Source organism: Leuresthes tenuis, unplaced genomic scaffold (assembly GCF_036924035.1).
Source record: "Leuresthes tenuis unplaced genomic scaffold, fLeuTen1.0.hap1 SCAF_10, whole genome shotgun sequence".
Taxonomy (NCBI): domain Eukaryota; kingdom Metazoa; phylum Chordata; class Actinopteri; order Atheriniformes; family Atherinopsidae; genus Leuresthes; species Leuresthes tenuis.
This window is the reverse complement of record NW_027325364.1, coordinates 11245952-11267086: the sequence shown is the minus strand read 5'-3', so window position 1 is coordinate 11267086 and position 21135 is coordinate 11245952. Positions and strand designations below refer to the sequence as shown.

At 41.1% G+C, this 21135-nt stretch overlaps 1 protein-coding gene across 6 annotated transcripts in view; it reads left to right on the top strand.

The window, feature by feature from the left end:
- pou2f2b (POU class 2 homeobox 2b) overlaps nt 1-19522 on the top strand; it is a 42873-nt gene extending 23351 nt beyond the window's left edge. The window contains exons 2-16 of one of the 6 annotated variants that reach the window (XM_072393948.1): nt 6608-6673; nt 6850-6884; nt 7163-7219; nt 7818-7940; nt 8862-9197; nt 9538-9643; nt 9729-9820; nt 9939-10088; nt 10177-10318; nt 10499-10647; nt 10996-11193; nt 11816-12039; nt 12824-12892; nt 13237-13310; nt 16742-19522. In XM_072393948.1, coding sequence (XP_072250049.1) covers nt 6608-6673; nt 6850-6884; nt 7163-7219; nt 7818-7940; nt 8862-9197; nt 9538-9643; nt 9729-9820; nt 9939-10088; nt 10177-10318; nt 10499-10647; nt 10996-11193; nt 11816-12039; nt 12824-12892; nt 13237-13310; nt 16742-17070 — 2150 coding nt within the window. In that variant the 3' untranslated portion in view covers nt 17071-19522. Of the gene's footprint in view, nt 1-1951; nt 2151-6607; nt 6674-6849; nt 6891-7162; nt 7220-7817; nt 7941-8861; nt 9198-9537; nt 9644-9728; nt 9821-9938; nt 10089-10176; nt 10319-10498; nt 10648-10995; nt 11194-11815; nt 12040-12823; nt 12893-13236; nt 13311-16741 lie in introns of those variants that run through there. The other 5 variants (XM_072393947.1, XM_072393946.1, XM_072393945.1 and 2 more) reach the window with 5 other exon arrangements.
- The last annotated feature ends 1613 nt before the right edge of the window (nt 19523-21135 follow it).

Below are 21135 nucleotides of genomic sequence, written 5' to 3'. Positions count from 1 at the left end.
AATTATTTTGAATGTGAATATTTCAATGCTCTTTTTTTGTTTTTCAGATTATTTTTTTAATTGATAAGTATCATTATCTATAAAATGTTATGAAGCATTTTCACCTCATAATTTCCTCACACTCCCTGTTCCAAATGATGATCTTTAGGCCAAATCCTCAGCTTGCGCATCAAAAAATGAACTCATCTTTATTGTATTTATATTATCTAAACTTTATTTAACGAGAGCAATACATTGAAAAAAATGTTACATGTATACAGGACTTATAGCGATGACTGATTTGTAGAGTTTGTCCCGGTTTGGCTTTCAAAAAAATATTCTAAAACATCCATTCATTCATTCATTTTCTTGATCCACTTAATCCAATTCGGAGGGGGGGCTGGAGCCTATCACAGCTGCCATAGGGCGAGAGGCGGTTTTACACCCTGGACGGGTCCTTTATAAAACAAGCAGAAAACATAACAATAAAACAATGACAACAACGTATACATTATAAAATATATTCAAAGAGGAGACGGGAGACAAACAAAGAGACACAAAGTCACTTTAGTTTGGGATTTTCTTGAACAATGACCACAGCGATACATCCGTTCCCATCACTATTGCCTATTAATTTTCTGTTGGTCATCTAATTTGATCAATTAATTGGCTTATTCTTTCACACAAATCCATCTATTTCTGAAATACTGTGTATTTGTCAGCTTTCAGGAGAGCTCTTTACCATCGAGTTTTCATACTGATATAATTTCCATGGTGAATGCTGTTATTCACAGAGTTATCATACAAATCATCAGTGATTAGAGGACAGATATTAAAACACGTTTCCGTATTACTGAGCACCTCAAGTGTAGCATTGTATGCACTTCTCACTGAGCGTCTACCCTGCGGTACATTAGGTTGTTGTAAATCACCACATAAAGTATTTATAAGGTTAAACTTGGGAACTCTGCTGCCGTTAGCTTTTGAATTAGTGAACTCAGACCAAAGGAGTTGGACAGGGAGGGGTGAGTGCTGTGCTTCGACCTCTCTTCGGGAGATGGAACCTGATTGTTCATCAGGTTTTGGAGAATAAAGAGTGCCACCTTGTGGCTCGTTCAGTCCACTGTCATAGCGGCACAGATACTGAAAATCAAGCCGGTATATCTGCTGAAACGTGCTGTTCTGCTTCCTCGTGATCTTTCCACAATCTTAGATTTTCACTTGTTTAGCAGTTACTCTTTTAATCCAAGTGGGTGGCGCTGATAATGGCTCATATTTGGTTTATCAGTGATGTTCCACTGTCATGCCACATCTACCCATCACGTGTAGAGATTCATGCTGTGGGTTTCTGTGGTGTATCACTTAGTACAGCCCACAGTGTGGCGTGGTCAGTGGTACAGTGAGTGTTGTGACTGAGTTTTTCCTTTCGTTACACTGTTAGCTGAACTTAGCTGAAGATGTCTCACATCTTCTGTTGTTGGTGCTGGCCTCCATCGACAGACCACCATACACCCACTGATGTACTCTTCCCCCGTCACTCCCACAGACACAAAGGCACATCCAAGAAGAGATGCTCTTAACTCGTAGTAAGTTTGATATTTTTTCATTTTCAGTTTCACGCTTAAGACGCGCCATCATACGCTCTCTTTGGTCAGAATGTCAAGCTTGCTGTTTTTGCCTTGCGTGTGTGACAGTGAATAGGTATGTGTGTGTGTATTCATGAGTGGCTGTTTCCAGCCGCGCCATCACTTTCCGATGGCACTAGTCATCCCCCTCTTTGTCACCTCATCTATCTGTTGATCTCTTTGCTCACTCACTCTCCCACTCTTCTTACCTCTTTTATGTCCCCCCTTTTTTTCTTCTTCTTTTTCTTGTCATGTATTTTCTCTCCTCTGAGCTGAGTTCCTACTCTTTTCAGACTTACTTCCTGTTGCAGGATGTGGGGAGGAGGTGGGGCCTTGGGGGTGTGGACTGTCATGCGTGTGTGATAGAGAAAGAGAGGGAGGATAACTCTCAACCATATGATTTAATACACTCCTCCTTTGGTGTTAGAGAACGAAGCGGGGAGGGAGAGTGAGAGTTTTTCTTTAGATAGCGCACACACTCTCAAACAGATATGACCAAGACAGCAGCAATAGCGGCAAAGGACTTCTCCAGTATGTGGTTGCCAGGTGAGTGACTGTCTGTGCAGCCTTCTCCCTTTGCTGGCCTTCATTTGCCAAGACCAATTAAGCTCTGTGTGACTGTGTGTGTGTGCGTGTGTGTGCGAGAGAGAAAGAGCTGTGTCTATGCTGTTGATTAATGCCACTGGGTCTAACAAGCTCAGCTAATTAGAGAGCATCAAAGGGGTGAGAGGTGGTGCGAAGCGAGAGAAGTGGAAGGATGGAGAGATGACGGATGGAAGGATGGATGAGTGGACGCCTGTCGCAGGCAGAGGGAAAGGTCAGACACCTCACTAGCCCGTAGCTTGTGTGTTTTTCTGTTTGTGTGTGTGTGTGCTTCAAGTGAATACTGAACGTTAAATGAGCTTGAAGAAAACACCGTAAAACAGTTTTTATTGTATTGTCACCTGCTTCTAAAGAAACATTTGTGTTGCAGCCTGTGCATTTTTAAATAAGGTGATTATTTTTCATTTGTCATCAGCAGCAGCTCTTCTTCTTCTTCTTCTTCTTCTTCTTCTTAAGCATTGCGCCGCTGTTACACTTACAGAGGCTTCCCTGAGAAGGTTTCCTACAACTTTTCAAATTGTAATGTATGCAAATCAGTTTGAAGCTCGTTTTGAAGCACTCAAATTACACGTTTTCTTGTGGGGAAATGCCTTTAAATAATCATCACTCTCATTACTCAATCTGAAAAGAAAGCAGAACGAAGTGTGACTCTGCTCGCCCCACGGCCTCTTTATGGTGGTCAGTTCAGGCTGCCAGAAGAGACAGACATAATCTCAGTTGACCAGCGACCAGTCTCATAGAAAAACACAGGAGGCTGTAAGCTGACTCACCAATTACCAGAAATCCCTTTTTAAATGTCAATTAGCTCAGTCTTCAGCGTCATGAGACAATTTCTGAAAAGAAAAAGAAAAAATATAACAAACTTCTGTAGTGATGTGCGTTGTGTATCATTGAGTGATTCGTGGTTTTAAAAATCACTAAGTCACTTCTTAACGCGATGTGGTCACTGGTGCGACCTCCACAGAGTTACTCTTACCGGAATGACACATCCTGCTGGTGAAGTGCAACAAACAGTGCAACACACTGGGTCACAATGTAAATAAAGCAAAGTCACATCCAGTAACGATTTACAACCTAATGCAAAAGCTTTGATGAGTAACTTTAAACAATTATTTTGCATATTTATTTTCTACAAGCTTCTTGTAGATCTGCGTTAACATTTTACTTAAATGTATAGCAGCGTTTTTTTCATTAAAAACAGATGTAAATTCATGCGTATATAACATTGACTTTAGCAACATGGCTGCATTTTAATCAGTGGGTAAGTATACGTCTTCTCTGACAACCTTGTTCCTCTGATCAAACGTCATCGATGAAATAAGCGAAGAAATTATTCATTTACACTTAAACTGCTTAAAGTTTAAAATGTCATCAGTTTTATGTAACAGAGAAATCGGTTAATTTACCTGTTGTTCTCATAACTTTGAGAGTATCTGCATCAGTCTGCATTCAGCAGCAATATGTTATATTCGCCGGGCTGTTTTTTGAGCTGCTGTTTAGAATTTTGATTATTTTGTTGCTGTTTTTGGTAAAAAAAAAAATCTAATGATGATTCACATTTGATAAAAAAAATCCAACAATATGACCATCATGGATTTTAAATAAATGTTGGCTTTGATAGTCTACTGCCTTGACATCCTGGATTTCCCTTCGACGTTTCATATGTCTTGGTAATTCCTTTCTTTGGTCACTAGTTCTTCCAACAGTTTCAGGCTAAAATAGTTTCTTCAAATTATTTTATTTTCATTTTATCATAATTAACTTGAACTTATTATTATGACTCTCTTATGCTCAGTTCTGTAATAGAAATAAAAATAAATGTTTTACCTTCAGCAGTGCTTAGGCTTTTCAAATATATGTCGTTTGTAATTTTAATTTTATTCTAAATCATCCACCCGCTTTGGCTGTGGGGTTATGTCCTGGTTCAGGAAGTGGGGTGTGGGGTGTTCAGGATCAGAGTGGTTGCAGTGGAGTTTCATCTCGGCCAAAATACCCAGAGGAGAATAACAGAAACAGTCCAGACTGAGCACAGACACATTTGTTCCTTGTTCCTTTCTGTTGCATCATTAATTCATGACACAGGATTATGCAGCATTATATTTGATCTGTTTAAGATACAACACGCTTGGTGTTGCACACTACTTTCACAGGGTCACAGATAAACACTGAACTTTGCTGTAACCTTAACTTAACTGAACTTTCTCCTTGTAAGGAAAAAGTTTCTCACTCCTGCTCTAAAGAAAATACTAAACAAGAAGCAACTGATGAAAGGTGCATCTTCTTAATTCTTAAAACGATACTAACCCTACAGCAGTAACTCTGCTCAGTGTAATGTGAAATCAGTGGCATGCTTGTGTGTGCAGCAGTGTGTTGTAAAACAGAGGCATGTTTTAAAAGATGCAGTGAAGGAGAGAGTGAGAGAGAGTAGGTTAATATTAATAGCAGCGTTGACAGTAAGTGTTAGGTTTAGCACTCGGCGTTCAACCCGGTACAAGGGGAAGTCGAGAGGGGAAGTGAGAAAAAGACACAGCATCTTGATATACTGTCCCACCACTGTATTACTGACCACATTATCCACCACACCACTGTCTGTAGGCCATTTCACATCATGAATCAAGACACACCTTCTCCATGTGTCTTGCGACCGGGCAGCACAAGATGCCGCTCTTTGGGAGCGTCACATTGCAGCAGTTTTATGAGCTGGACCATCATTTTATACGGTGGATTTGGCTTCAGTGTTGTACACTCCACATCCTGAGGATCGGGGTGGCCTGATGTCATAGAAGAGATATTTGCAGACTTACTGATTTTGTTGTGAGTTTTTTATATGTAAGAGGAAGATGCTATTCTGGGGACATATTCACTAGCTTTTAGCAGAAATTGAGCAATAGTGGACAGTTTGTTAGTTTCACTGTTAGTATCCACATCTTACACTGGCAAAATTAGAGGCACACGCCATGTTGGAATAACCACAAACTGACCGTAAATGCGAATCAACCAGATGTCAGTATCTTTGTGGTTGATTACAAAATTAGATGCAACTTTTTGAGGGAAATCCTGCTATCAATGTGTCGATTTTTGTGTACATGTGTGTGTGTGTGTGTGTATACCCTAAACTGTTTTCAGCTGGTTTGTGGCACCAGAGTGGAGCTTCTCAAGCTGATCGTCACTTCCCCTAAAGAAACTAAAGTCTGCTGATCTGTTTCACTGAAGTTAATATGCCTCTGAGTTCTCATCATGTTGATAAAAACACTTCATTGTTAGCTTGTTTGTTTAAAATTGGCCTCGGGTCAGTTGTGGTCAGTGGATCCATGTGTTGCTACTGCCCCCCGATGGTGTAAACCATGCTTGACCGCTTGCTTTTCCTTATGCAGAGTCACATAATATCCTTTCCTGTATGTACAGTTTATTGTATGAATAAACAAACTGATAGGAAATGTACAAGATGCAATCATGTCAGTGCTGCACATGAGAAACAACAGGAAAAGGGGAGAAGGAGAGCGAAAGAGGGAGAGAAAAAGAAGGAGGGAGACTGAGAGTTTATTATGCAGGTGGCAGATATAATTAGTTGGTCGTTGGGCAGATTTGCATATTTTCACAAAAGGGAAGTAGCTCTGTGTGTTTATGTGTAAGTGTGTGTTTGTGTGTTAAGGGGAGACAGAGCAAGAGATGGGGGGTTGGGTTTCAGATGGTCACAACAAAAGTTGTTTTACAGTTTGTGGTTTCAGACAAATAAAAAAGCTTTTGTAATTAGATAATGCCCTAGCCTGATAGCCAAACATAGAAGTACCACACATACAGTCTACAGACATCGTAACCACACACACATGTATTCACTCTAAACTTTCCTCAAATCATCCTAATCCCTGTCTCATCTGGCCTCATTGGTGCTCTTCTTGTTTTTTTGTGATATACAGAATTAAAGATTTGATTTCTTGCCTCCCTCAAATTATGCTGTTGCTATAGGGACTGTCCCAATACAGTATCAGACAGAATGTGATGTGGTCTTATAATGAATGACACACTACATGAGACATTTTTAGCACAGCATTGCTCCCACGAAAACACCTTGTGTTAAATTTAGAATAAGCAAACACTTTGGGTCAACCTACTCTTATGTTAACCACTGTTTGGAAAGAATGAATGAATGTGGGCTGGATGCAGCTTGTGAATGATCCAGCCACATTGTTTAGCTTACAGTGTGTGGGCCCAGTCTGTGACCTGAAAACACTCAACCCTAACCTATCTAAGATCGACGCCCTGGCCGTCCTCTTTCCCCTTTTGTCATCTAGATTCTGATCACCATCTCCGTCAATGCATTTTATTCTGCTACCGTCTGCACTTTGAGTGTGACACACATAAAAGAAGACTTCTTTATCTTGTGCGTCTTCCTGTTGCAGATATCAGGATGTCAAAGCCACTAGAGGTTGAGAAAGTGGGGGCTGGCTCACCATTGGAAGGCACAGGTAAGATTTGTCTCCATGTAAGCCAACCTATGAACTCACACAAATGCAGAGTCTGTATATAATATGTATGTTAAAAAGTTGCACATGCATGACATTGGAAAGTATAGGTATGAGGTTGTGCGTGTGAGTTATGTTCAAGATGTAATTGATCACTTTTTCCTCTTCCTCCCACGCAGATTCAGAGCGGAATGGACCTGAATCAAATCACCAGGTATATGTGAGTCTTTTGATTCTTACAATTTTCTTCCACCCGTTTCGCCTCCATAATTGTTCTAGCAACAACAAAAACAAATTTTTTAAATTAAAGTGTAACAAGAAATTAACCACTATCTCCATCATCAGTTGATATCCCACAATTATCTTACAAGTAAGGTTGTTGTTTATGCAAAAAGTTCTGAGATATGTTTATCATCAAAGCACACATACCACAATGTAAGGTGTGATTTTAACAATAACAATTCATTTTTGTGTTTGATTTTCCTCTTCTAGGCTCAGTCAATGAAAGTCAGCCCCTTCCCCCTGTCGCCAAACCTGAGCAGCAGCAAGGTGAGTGAACTGTGTGTGTTTATTTGTGCATTGCTAAACTGCCTGCGCATGTCTGTGCATGAATCTGGGCCTGTGTTTGCGCATCTATTGTATCTCAACGACAAGTTTTATTGATAGTAAGGTTGCCTTAGATTTTCTATTCATCTCCATTCACTGAACTGCCCTTTTGTAGTATTCAACATTGAGGTTGATAATGTGTTGGCTCTCCACCCAGTCTTGAATGTAAACAAGTTCTTAAACAGTACGATGGCACTCACAAAGCCCATTGATAACTGAAGTATATCTAATAGATTACTCTTCTCGCCAAAACTGTAAGTCGTCTTCATTTGCATACCACAAATTATATGCAAATCAGTAAGCTGGAAAAGACTCGGCTTCCAGCTCAAACATGTCTCATCCTTTGTAGTTTTTTCCCAATCAGCCGAACAAGGACGCTGATAGATATACACATTATTTGGATCCTGCACATACTTGCCCAATTTCCTTCTTACTTTTATGTGTTGTCATTGGTCACAACAGACCAACAGACAACCTTTACATCTCAGTTTTTTTCATTAACATTCCTCTACATTTAACCCTCTTCTCTCTATCTCCATAGCAGAATAAGATGGATGAGTGTCCTGAAATGTCTCCAGGCCTTCCATCCTCTCACGGCCCCACCCCCTCACAGACAGCCCTGCAACATACACAACTCATGCTGACCGGCTCCCAACTAGCAGGGGTAGGACAGATTTTGCAATATATGCATACAGACATGCACTTTGCTTTGCTTTTATCCAGGGCTGAAGCCAAAGACAGCCAGGGGTGGCCATGACCACCACAGAGTAAAGTCTGGTCACCCCAAACAAGCAACTGTGACAGTATTAGAGGAATCTCCATGTGCTCATGAGTTGTATTCATAAACTTATTCTATAAAACTTCAGGTCCCATGTGCTCAATACAGACTGAATGTAGCACAAATGCTTTACAGAGAGAAACATTAAAAACAATACCTCCCAGATGCCCAACATCCTACTTCAGCTGCAGCCTGCCCAAAGCACGAAAGAATTGGGTTCTTTGTTTTAAAATAAATAATATCAATTAAAATGAACAGCCTCAATACAGGGGACTTACGAACCGAGGAAATGCTTATTTATAGCTCATAAATTAAGGATACCTGGATACATTAGAGATAATGATTAGAATACTGCCTGTACAGACTTTAAAAGGCACTATAACCAGTGCTACATGCTGCTGAGCAATCTTATGTACTTTAGATTCATGATTGATAATTTTTATCACCGGTTCAGAAACCTCAACATGACAAACTGATTTCATATCATCAAACAAGGGTTAAATGAACATGTGCACTTCCAACAGCAGTTGTGCCTGTGCATGTAAATAAGAGTGACCGCAAAGGTAAAATTATTCTTTGAAGCTATGTGCCACAGAATAACGAAAATAATAATTACACATTAGTTCCTGTGCCACGCCACTGAGAGTCATAGTGTCTGCCTCACGGTTTTCTGGCTCAGCCTCTGCTTTTACCTTGCTTGCTTCTCTTGTGCTGCTTTTTGAACACTTTGTTTCCCTCTTTGTCTCCTCCTATGCATTTCATTCTTGATCCTCTCCTCTTCACTCCTCTCCTGTCCTCTCTTACCAGTTGACAGCTCTATTGCCAGCACAGCAGCAGCTGCTGCTGCAGCAGGCTCAGGCGCAGCTCCTGGCTGCAGCTGTACAGCAGTCCAATGCAGCCCATGCAGCTCACGCAGCCCACGCAGCTGCCCAAGCCAATCAGCAAGCTCAGGCAGCTGCAGCAGCAAATCAGCAAGCCCAGCAGCAGCAACAGCAGCAGCAAGTGGGACAAACAGGGCAGCAAGCTCACTCACAGGCCCAGGGACAGGGACAGAGCACACAGGAACAGAGCACCCAAAGTGTCCCTGTCCCACCTCCTCCACCCCAGCTCACCCTCTCCCAGCCAATCCAGCTCACCGCCCAGGTACTAACTGCCAATCAAAGCCATTCCCTGATAAGCGGCTTGATTGAGAAACTGCTATAAGTCCATGGAACCATTGTTCTTAGATGTTTATTGTATATTTCATGATTCACAGTTTCCACCTGGCTTTGATGACCTCGCTTTCCTATTATTTTCTCTGATGTCGTACAGTAACCGAGTTTTTCCTCCTGCCTCTGCGTTCTGTTCTTCTCAATAAGCTCAATTCCTTTGGTGGAAATACATACTATACTAACACAGTTTTGTGTTGCAGGACCTTTTGTTCTCGTGGAAATTTATATATTCTTACTTTCTTTGACAAACCTGTTCTTTCTCCATTAAACAGGACATTCAGCAGTTGCTGCAGCTTCAGCAGCTGGTGCTGGTGCCTGGTCACTCACTCCCATCTCCGGCCCAGTTTATTCTGCCACAGGCACAGCAGGGCCAGCAAGGTGGGTGCCCCTTTTTTTTGTCAACATGTAAAGAAACCTGCCTTTTTTGACATGTTGACAGTTCTTAATATGCTTCTTTGTTTAGGACTTCTATCGACACCAAATCTGATTCCGCTACCTCAGCAAAACCAAGGGAGCCTGCTCTCTGCTTCAGCTAGAATGGGACTCCAGGCACATGTAGGAAACTTTCATGTTTTAGTCAGTGGAAAAGAAAAACCCAGTCTCTGTATAAGTTATTAACACCTCTGTTTGGCTTTCTCACGCTTTCATTTGTCGCATGTCGCATCTGATGCAGCGAGATAAAAGCATGGATGTGAGCAGTGGTGGAGGTGTGACCACGGTGCCGTCTGGGACCTCTCACCCTGAGGAGCCAAGTGACCTGGAGGAGCTGGAACAGTTCGCCCGCACGTTCAAACAGAGACGCATCAAACTGGGCTTCACACAAGTAAGAAGAGACACCTGTTAAAAGAGAGAGTCTGGATGTATTTTGACTTGTTTCAAGCTGTATCTACCTCCTCCCCCCCATCCAACAGGGAGATGTAGGTTTGGCCATGGGTAAGCTGTATGGCAACGACTTCAGTCAGACAACCATCTCCCGCTTCGAAGCTCTCAACCTGAGCTTCAAGAACATGTGCAAGCTGAAGCCGCTGCTAGAAAAGTGGCTCAATGATGCAGGTGAGCTCTCATTAGAATATTTGCACTTTATATTCTGAATATTATATGATTGAATTAGCTTAAATTAGTTACAGTCACAGTCACTGACACTGGAATATCACATTGAGGCACGATGAACATCTTAGTCAGTGTCAGCATAGTGCCACTGGTTTATTATAACTTTGTTTGAATTTTCTTCAGAAACAATGTCCATAGACAGCACCCTGCCCAGCCCCAGCTCCTTGTCCTCATCCTCTCTGGGCTTTGAGGGGGTTCCTGGTCGCCGTAGAAAGAAGAGAACCAGCATTGAGACGAATGTTCGTGTGGCCCTGGAGCGCTCATTTATAACGGTAAGATAAGGAACCTTATGTGTGTCTCTTTTATATGTTTAGTTGCTTTTTATTCATCATATAAAGCACTTTGCCAAACCTTATTGTTTAAAGTTTACACACAAACATCCCTTGGCTTATTATTGAATCTTTTTCTTGACTGAGATCCTGTTTCATACAAGAGCCACTCAGGCTGAAAGGTTTATTAATAAGTGGCTTCAACCTGCTTGTTAATATCAATACAGTCACCATTGCAAATGTCTCAAATCTCAACCTTATGTGCATACATCTTTTGTTAGATTTATAATGCGTTGTCTCATGACCTAAATTTAACACTGCTGAAATGCCCTGGTTTCTTGTGTCTCCCAGAACCAGAAGCCTACCTCGGAAGAGATCTTGCTGATTGCAGAGCAGCTCAACATGGAGAAGGAGGTGATTCGGGTCTGGTTCTGCAACCGCCGGCAGAAAGAGAAGCGCATCAATCCCAGCAGTGCCACACCTCCCCTGACCAGCCAGGCCCCCACTGCCCCACAAACGCACAAACCACCCTGTTACAGCCCTCATATGGTACTTTAAAAGACTTTAAAAGATCATTCATCCATATGCACCACAGTCTAGCAGCATCTTTTCTGGGAGATATGATCCATAAACAAGCCAATAGCAGCCTGGGCATGTTGTATTTAGAAGATGCAAATAAGGAAAGGTGAATGAAATGTTAAAAACAGAATAAATAAACAAACTTCCTCTGTCTCCAAGCAGACTTGATATGCATTAGGGGGAATGAAAACAATTTTCCAAATCATGTCTGACCTGGCAAAGATTAAAATGGCGTGACTCATCAGTTGTTTCTGGTCTAAGAAGGCAAACAACAAACTCACGTGACTTACCAGCATCTTTCCAGATAAATGATATCCTAGAAAATCCCACAGATTATAATAATTCCTCATGAAGATATGTCTCCATTTTGCTCTTGTGGACATCCACTGCAGTATTTGTTGTATTTTTGTTTGTTTCCAGTTAGGAAACCAACTTTTCACATTGCCCTGGTGGCACTAGGCTGCCTAGTTTTTGTCTGATTCAGGTGTCTTTTTGAGATTTTCAAAAGATAATTTCAGTTTTGCTTCCTTAGCGAATGGAAACCTGGCTGCGGTTGTCACTTCAGAAACTGATAGAATTTTCTCTCCAACAGATGTCCAACCAGCTGTCGCAGGCCGTGACCAGTCTCAGCACAACGGTGACCACTATGTCCTCCGTCTGCCCCCTCACTTCCAGCCTCACCTCCACCCACCCCTCTCTCAGCTCAGCCCACCCCCCTCTCAGCTCCACCCCCTCCCCAGCAACTCCTCCACCTCCTCCCCGCAGCACAGCCAGCCCTGCCACTCCCAGCCACAGCACGCTCAGCCTTAACACAGGGTAAGTAACTATGAGATGATCACCCCGTACAGCCAGAGATCCCACTGTTAGGTTTTTATACTCAGGAAAACTGTGGAGGTTTATGGGCCCCTTTACCCAGATCACAAAAATGTATCATGTCCATCATAAAAGAGGAAACCCTCCTCTGCCGTTCCTGATATTCTTTCCCTTTCTTCCTCGTTTTTTGTGAGTTACCTTATTGGAGAGTGTGAGAATTGAGGTTAGGAGGTGCTGTCCTGATTATAAAACCCTGTAAAGGCAAGAGGTTTTGGCCTTTATTCTCTTGCTAAACCTCACTCGTCTTTACTGTATTTGTTCAAGTTTTCAGAAATCAAATACAGCAGAGCTGAATGGAATTTCACATCTGCAGATCGCACTTACATTTAAGAAAATCAAATCCAAGAAAGTAAGAAAAAAATGTCCAAACAAACAAGAAATTATCGAGAGTAGCATGCACACATAAATTAATACTTTCACCTGAACTGTCATGAGAAAGAAAACTGTTTTTTGTCCATGGTGCCCATCACAAATAAATGAATACAGATTAAACATTTTAAACACTCTACAACTACTCTCAGTCACACGTTTCAAAAAATGTGATTACAATGAAAACTGCATCGCATCAGCTCGGTTCACCTGCAGTTTGTAGTTAAATGGTTGATACCGAACACACACACACTTAAACACACGTACATTGATATCCACTGGGCGTCCACTGCTTCTCATTTACAGCAGCACAATCTAATCCTGTGTGTGTATGTGTGTGTGGTTCTTCTGTTCACAGCTTATGGCGTATGGGTAAAAAGAACGGTGAAATGTCTAACTACATCACCGATTTTGCTGCAAACTTGAGGTGAATACGACAAAGACACACACGTTACACGTTCATTCACATACTGCAAATGCGTTTGTGTCTTTAATCATTTTAAATCTGTGTTAACTATGAACAGTCGAAGAGGGTGTACTTTTTTTTGTAGCAGTTTCCAGAACACTCTTTGTCTTTCTTGCATTTCTGACCTTACTGTTATGGAAACCCTGTCCTCAAGCTTGCTGTTTTTTACTTGTGCAGGGATGAATTTACCCTCTGCTTCTCCTTGCTACTAAACCTGCTTTTTTTTCTCACCTTTCTCCTCTTGCCTGTCTGTGTTCGTGCACATGCTTGTGCGTGCACTGTGATGCGTGTGTGTGCCACAACAGGAACACTGTGATGGGAGTTAACACAGGGATGAACCAAGCCCTCCTCGGTAACAATCCCCTGGCCACTATCCAAGGTGTGTGAGAAACAGAAATGCTGAAAGGCAGACAGGTTTAATCAAGGAAACAGAAGAAAATACAAAGCTCAAACTTAGCACAATTGATGAACAGAGTATATTTTGGAAGTTCAAGGCTCAATTGTGAGTTAGTATTTATTTTTTTCGGAAAAATCTTACAAAAAGCGCCCATGCAAGGTGTATGTATTCATACATTTTCCTCCTGTTTAGTAGTTACAGAAGCCTCTTATACACTCCCACACACATGCGTATACTGTACATGAAACATTCCCTCATACACCCTCCTACACTTGAGAATAATACAGAAATAGCTTGAAAAAAAACAGTCTGTCGTGCAGCAGAGACCACCAAACAGTACCGACCACTGTCAGTTTTAGCACAGCTCATTTTTAATCATTCTTTGTGGTGTGAGGAGGAGAAGGGGAAGGGAGTTCTGTTTAAAAAGAGAAGTGTGATGATGAGTAATACAGTTACACATGGTGGGTGAGTAAAGTCGCTCTGGCTGACTACTGACTGGAGACGCGGATGAATAGGCAGCCAAGTGTGTTTGCTCATCCACGGCACGAAGCAGCTGAGACAGAGAGCTTGTTGAGAAGAAAAATAGCTTTTTTCTCATATGTTGTCATCTGCATCCATTAATCCATCCCATCCAGTGTCCGTGTGAGAAATGGTGCTTACATTATTGTGCGGGCTTGTGTTTCTGTTTTTGTGTGTGGCTCTGTACTCTCACTCATCTTTAGCCTTTCATCTCTTCATATTATCAACAGCTCACTGTTTATGTGGATTATCAAAGAATGCCACATTTGCCTTTTTGAGTCAGTAAACCGGCTGTTTGAAAAGTTCATTTTGTTGTTAGTATGTTGCTTTGCAATATATGTGATAAACCTTTTCACTCATTTTCATTTCACGTTATATTTTGTCATCAGTTTCTCAGTCTTAGACTGATAAGGTTAAACCACAACATTTTTTATGCCACTGATGGCTGAGAAGTTGAAAATGTTTCACTTTGTGTTACAAGGAAGCTAAATGCTTCTTTTCAAAGAGATCAGTGCAATTGCAAAAAATTATCAGACTGTGTGCATATTTTACATTGCATGCTAGTGAAAAACAACCAGTTGTGCACCTTGTTTCCATAACAACATACCTCTCGTGTCAGCTGACCTGTTTCAGTGCGGCGTCTGATCCTTTACGATTGGCTAAGTGAAGATATTAGGCAATGTTCCATAAGTCCAACAACATTTTATTTCTACTGTGCACTTAGGACTGCATTCAGAGTTTTTGGGAAGTAAAAACCGTCAACTTAGAAGTCAAAAGCATGCAAAAACAAAGCAGGTTAAATGCATGCAGCTTTTTCTTTTTTCTGCTTCTTTTGTGTTTCATCTAAAATGGGTGGTTATGCTTCAATAATTACAGCTGAATGCAACAAGTTTAGGCGCTTTCCCTGGTTGAGCTCTGCTCTGTAGAAAATATTAACCTCAGTAACTGCAGATACAGATGGCTGACCAAAAATACATTAATCAAAACACTTTAACAAAAACAGTTTTTCAAAAATGCTGTTTCCTCCTAAGTTCCTATGAGTTTTTTTCTTACAAAATGTCTTAAACTTAATGTCACCTACACACCAGTATCATACCCATCAGTGACAAAGAACTTGACTTGTTGATGACTCATTCTGAACTTGGGGGGTAGATACCAAAATGCTGTCCAGTTGATTGCTTTTTCAGATTTACAAGTTCCTCCCTGATGAATAAAACTCAAAAAAGCACACTGGCAGAGCTGAGTTTTAGTTTGTAACATTTTGGGCAGTCTGTTGTCGGAAATTAGGGCTGCATGATAAAAACAATCTCAAAGTTAGTTCAAATTTAATCTATTTGATCACAGTGAAAGGCATGAGACATTTTCAGTTGATGCAAAAAACAGCTTATCTTTAATCACAGACAAAAGTGACATTGTGTGTCTACAGTTTTAGCTACCACATCAAAATGCAAACCTATTTATTTCATGTGTTATCCTCCAAAATTGAGGGAATCATTTACTTTGTCATTTTCATACCATCCAGTATTGTAAAGTCCTCTCTTACTGCAGAGCCGCATGCTGCACATCTATTCAGCCCCTCTTTTTCTGTCTTTGGCAGACCCCCCACAAACAATCATCTTTTATCAAATCCTCCCCTTTATATAAGCAGATACACCAACTCAATGTGTGCATAAGCAAGGCTTGTTGGGTTACAAAAAGCATGTTTACAGGAACTTAGAAAAACTGAATAAATGTGTTAGTCCAACTGAAATTGTATGAAATCCGAGCTTTCAAAAGTAGACTAACACGCCGACGTAATACAGTTGAGGTTTGAATCACTCCTGCATTAGAGCACTTTACTCAGATGGGTCTAGATGTTCCACAAATTTCAAAGTTTCATCTTTTAGTAAAGGATAAGTGTATATTAGTGCAGCTGAATTACCGGTAAGGCTGCTCTTACTCACATATTTTTCTGCTTCTTTTGTCAGACGACTAAAAAAGTCCTTGAAAATCAGCCGATTAGACCATAGACTATTCTTCAAGTAGCAGTTGCTTAAAGCGTTTCCAGACTTTTGGTCTGCTCTGCTAAAATCAGACAAAATAATGCTGCGGTCACCAGTCAAGTGATTTAAAGACAACTTCTGTGTAGTCAGTTCAGCTTTATTTGCATGTACGATGATCCACCACAGAGAAAGTTAGAACTGGCAGAATGTCTCAAATGGTTAATAACTGCATATTCCCCTACATGTATACTGGGTGGGGGTGCAGTTAGATGGCCTAATCGAGCTGTAACCATTGCCTGACTCGACCATACATGTAAATATGCTGACCTTTGCTGTCTGACTTTTGTGCCTTCCAAGACCCTTTAAGCCATTTTTTTCTCAAGAAAGCACCTTGGGATAAATGTAGTAGCTTCAAGCTGTTTGTTCCCGCTGCAGTCAGAGTGAAATAAGAGATTGCGTCACTGCTGGCTTGCTGCAATTATCGGGGCAAACAATTTTTTCCAAGTGGACCTAACTGTCGTCTCCTCAAGTAATCCTGCAGCTGACGAGGATGTGAATGTCACTGAGGCAGAAAATACGAAGCCATTCTTGTAATTAACGTAATGATTTGTAATTTGAATATAAAAATAAATTTAAGAACGTATGACTATAGCTTAAAGGTATGTCGGTATTATTTGATTAACTGAGTTAAAATCATTATGATAGTTATGGCCAAGCGCTAGCAGAAATGCAAAATAACTTAAATGCGTTGTTGACCTTAAAACAAGAACCTTGTTGTATTATGCCAAAACAGCAGAGCCCACATAGAAATGCAAAAAAACAAATGTTAAAGTGATTGAAATGAAGTTGAATTTACAGTGAGTGGGATTCTTTTTTTTATTAACTTCTTTCTCTTTTCCTTCTCTCCTTTAGCCCTAGCAGCCAGTGGTGGCCAGCTGCCTCTTTCCACTCTTGAGGGTGGCAGTAAGGTGATGCTGGGGGCCTCTGGGGGCCAAGGAGGGGGCCTTCCCTCCTCCCTCTTCCTCAACCACCCTACCCTCTTCCACATGGGCCAGAGTCCCAGCGCTGGGTTGATCAGCGCTGCTGTAGCCAAAGTCTCCCAGCCCTCACCCTTCCCCTCAGCCAGCAGCATCAGCCCCACACCCTGCTCCCCCTCTCCCTGCTCCAGCCCCGCCTCTTCCTGCTCCTCCAGCGAAATGGCACACAGCCCGCCGTCCCTGGGCGGGGCCAAGATTGAGTGACCATGGCAAGGGCCAATTGGAGAGGAGGAGGAAGGAGGAAACGAGAACCTCGCCTTTCACACCAAAGCTATCTCTTTCTCTCTCTTGTGCTCTTCTTCCGTTATTTTATTTTTGCAATGGCTCTTTCCCTCTTTCTCTCCCAGTCTTTCGATGCCAAAAATATACAGAATGAAAGAGGGGAGAAGGGGGGAAAGGGGAAGACTGAAACCAAAAATCTTTATCTATCCAAACAGATGAAAAGGAAACCTTTTTGTCTATGATATGTGTTATCGACATGACACCTCTCCACTCTTTCTGTCTAAAGGAAAACAAACCAATGACTCTGTAACAAAGAGATGGAAGAGCCCGCAGAGATGCATGTCAGCGTGCAGAAACCAAAAATGACAAAAGACAACTTTACTATATGACAAAAGAATGGTGGCAAGGACAAAAGATAGAGGGAAGGACTGTGCTTACACGTCTTTTTTTATTACTCTTGTTTTGAAAAGCTGCGGGTCTGAAGAAAAAGGAGTGAGGAGGATACATTTAAACCAAAAATTTACCTGAGGAGAAGGTGGAGGACGACCACACAATGACAAAAAGAAAAAAAAAAAGAACGACAACCATACCAAAATCGCAAATACCAAAAACCAAAAATACGGAGAGAAAAGCTTTATTCAAAGGACGTGTACATACTGAAGCTATCCAGGACCAGGACTCTACTGCTACTGCTACTCACACACACACCACACACACACAAACATATGTACACGACGAGCCAACTCATCCTGTCACTGACTCATCCTGTCCGTGTCAGCTCATGTGTCAACCATCTGTTTTCATGCAAGACTATTTGGATGAATTTTTTAAAATGTTCTTACTTTTTCTGCCATGAGCTGAATATCTGCTAGAAGTGTTTTATCTTTACCTACCTGTGGTTATAAGAGCATGGAATAGCATTCATCCCTCTTTTTATGTCAGATTTTCCAGACACGGCGATATTTTTTTACAAAATTGTAGCTTTCTTTTTATTATTTATTAGTTTCATTATACAACTCAGCTCCTATTTATTGCTGCGTGCTACTGTAGTGTGCGCTCTGGGGTTTTTCATCATTATCACTGTCGTCATCTTTGTCCTCATTATGTATATTTGTGTCATCATGATGCATTTTGTCTGTATTGTGACTCTTCTGAAGTAACACAGATGATGAAGGTGAAAAGATGCTCATCTCAGTCATCACCAAGTGCCAGTAGATCACAGTTAGAGTTGGCACACTGAGTGTTGATTTCAAGGTGTGAATGAGTTTATTAAGACCAAAGCATTTGATATTTTGTGTGTTTAATCAGACCACTCTTCCCTCACTCTTAAAGATAACCCATTATCAGAGAATCTATGGCTAAATGAACATGCCCTGGAAACTTCACACACTGAAAATGATGTTTGTTATGTTCCATCTTGAAAGTATGAAATAGGGCTGTGATTGGAGATTTGAAGAAACAACCGTTGAGAGTGAGGGCTAAATAAGACAATAAAGCCAAGTTTAGTCACAGCTGGCTCTCATTCCTGCCTCGTCAATCAGCACAGATACCCCAACACCTGCATGTCTAGACAGGTTTACTGACATTTGTCTGTTTCATCATCACTCCATCGATCACATTTCACTGTCATTTTCCACCTCACTCTGCCATTAATTTTCAAATGGATACCAAAGCATTTTCAAGGCTGGTTTTGTTCAAGAGCCTAAGCCAAGACATGAACACAATAAAGACACACGGGTGGTGGTGGGATGAGGGGGGCGGAGAACAGGATGCTACCACTGCATGGCCTCCTGGTAAAACCCCCTGCACCTGGCCCTTCCAAAACCCCACAGGGGGGAAGCTTTATTTAGGGGACTGATCCTTTAGTCTGAACCCCCACAAAGAAGAGTATGCTGGGACACACTGTAGTGAAGGGAGCAGGCGTCACACTTTTTGTAAGAGGATACCAAAAATAAACCCTAACCAAAACAAAAAACAAACAAAAAAAAAACAAAACCACAACCCAAGGAATGACAGAAGCAAACCAAAAAGAACCCAAACCAAATGTGGCTGGAGGGAGGAGGACAAAGTGCAGGTGCTGAAAGAGGAGAGGCCGTTGAATCCGCCTGTCTGTCTGTTAGCTTTAGGGCTGCAGCGCTGGCCCCCCTCTGAAACTGTGTAGCATGGAAGGAGGGATGAATAGACAGGCAACAGAAGAAAGGAAAGACTGTTCCTCCCCTCCTCTGCCTCCCTCTCTCCAGCTCAGCTCTCTGGTCCTGGATGGAGCTAAACGCAAATGACCTCACTGAACTGAAATCTTATTTAAAAAAAAAATCTGTTTTTATTTTTCTGTTGGTTGGTTCTGATTGTTTTATCTCTGCTGTGTCTCTTGATGCCGTTTTATGTACTGTACTTTAGTGCTTATTACTTATTTGGAATAACGTATTCGCTTACTTACTACAAGAGCTCCTTATTTTTTTCGTAGTCGTGCTAGAGATTTTTATCAGGTGGTTGGAAAAAATACTGTGAAAATTTAGCTTCCAGATTTTTATTAGATAAAGAAATGGACTGTCTTGGCAGAGGAAAAAAAAGACAACACAAAAAGCCAAAAACAAAGAATCAAACATCAAACCTTAAATTAGTCAAACCAAATACTGAACCAAACCAAACAGCAGAAGGAACAGAGCTGCTCTCTCCCCGTGAGGGCAGAGAAATGGGTCGAACTGTCTGAGGTGTGACTGCGGTGTCTGTGTGAAAGTGTTAGTTGGAGGCTAAAAAAGAACCCTGAGTGGGGTCTGCAGTGATATTTTTGCAATTTTGACCCCAAAGACAGCAATGTAAACTACGCTTTAAGGTACAGAATAATACGCACAGCTAAGGCCTCAGATAAGTCGACGGATTGGGGGGTTTGATGTTAACGTATCCAAAGAATTATTGGTTTGATCCACACCAGACAAACAGTCGACACGCGAGAATCGTTTTACGAACCAAACTACCAAACTTTAGATGTGGGGTTTGCACCTTAAAGGTGAAACCTTTTCTCCACATTGACTCTTAGACGGAATGTATCTGTTAGTGCTTCTATAGATTTTGTAGAAAAAAGATCTATGTTCTACTGCTTACTTATCGCTAATGTATTGAAAAGAAAAAAACTTACAAAAAAGATTTTGAAAAAAAAAAAAGATCCTAAAAACGCTGATGATAATAACTTGATTTTAGACCAAAAATTTAAACTATCTCTCTTCGGACATTTTATTTTTCCTTATCAATCATGATTTAGACTTTTGATTGTACTATTTATTCAGGGTAGGGTTGTTTTATTGGCTTGTTATTTTTTGCTATTTATTTGTTAATTTATTTCTAGAGGTGATTTTTTTTCCTATACTTGGATGTATTTGTATTTTTTTGTTTCTTCCACCCCCTACTGAAGTTCTTTCTTACTTCTTTGAACCAAATATTACCAGAAATGCAAACATAAGTCCAAGTATGAGAATACATCTGACTAACTGGTAGTCGTGAAGATATTCTCCTCCTCACTAAGGCCACTCTCTTCTTAAAGGGGAGGGAAAGCTTGCAGAGTGGCAGCACTGTGTGGACAAACACCTCACGATTTAATGGATTTTACTTGAGAGAAAAATTTGAGTTGGCAGTTTTCTGGACAACACGTTCCTTTGTGTCTCCTTGTATTTAGACAAAGGTGACATTTGGTTTCAGATGAGGGAACATGAATATAATTCAGGCCTGGGTTACAGCATGAGGCGTTCTTTGAGGCACAGTTCTGCTTCTGTTCTCTATATTTTCTCCAAAGGGAGAACAAACTGAAAGCTTTACAGCTACACAACCAAAAACACAAAAGAAGATCAAATGGGGCAATGGGGAAAGTGTTTTTATATGATTCAGACTAAAGAAGAAGGCAAAAGATAGAAAGATAGTTTGAACTCCCTGTTGTAAATTGCCCTCTAACTTCTTGATGTTTCTTTCTCTTTACTTTTCTTTGTCTTCTTTTGTTTCCACTTTTTTGTACTTTGCTTTTAACTTATTTCTTCATCCACTGTAGGATGTAAAAGA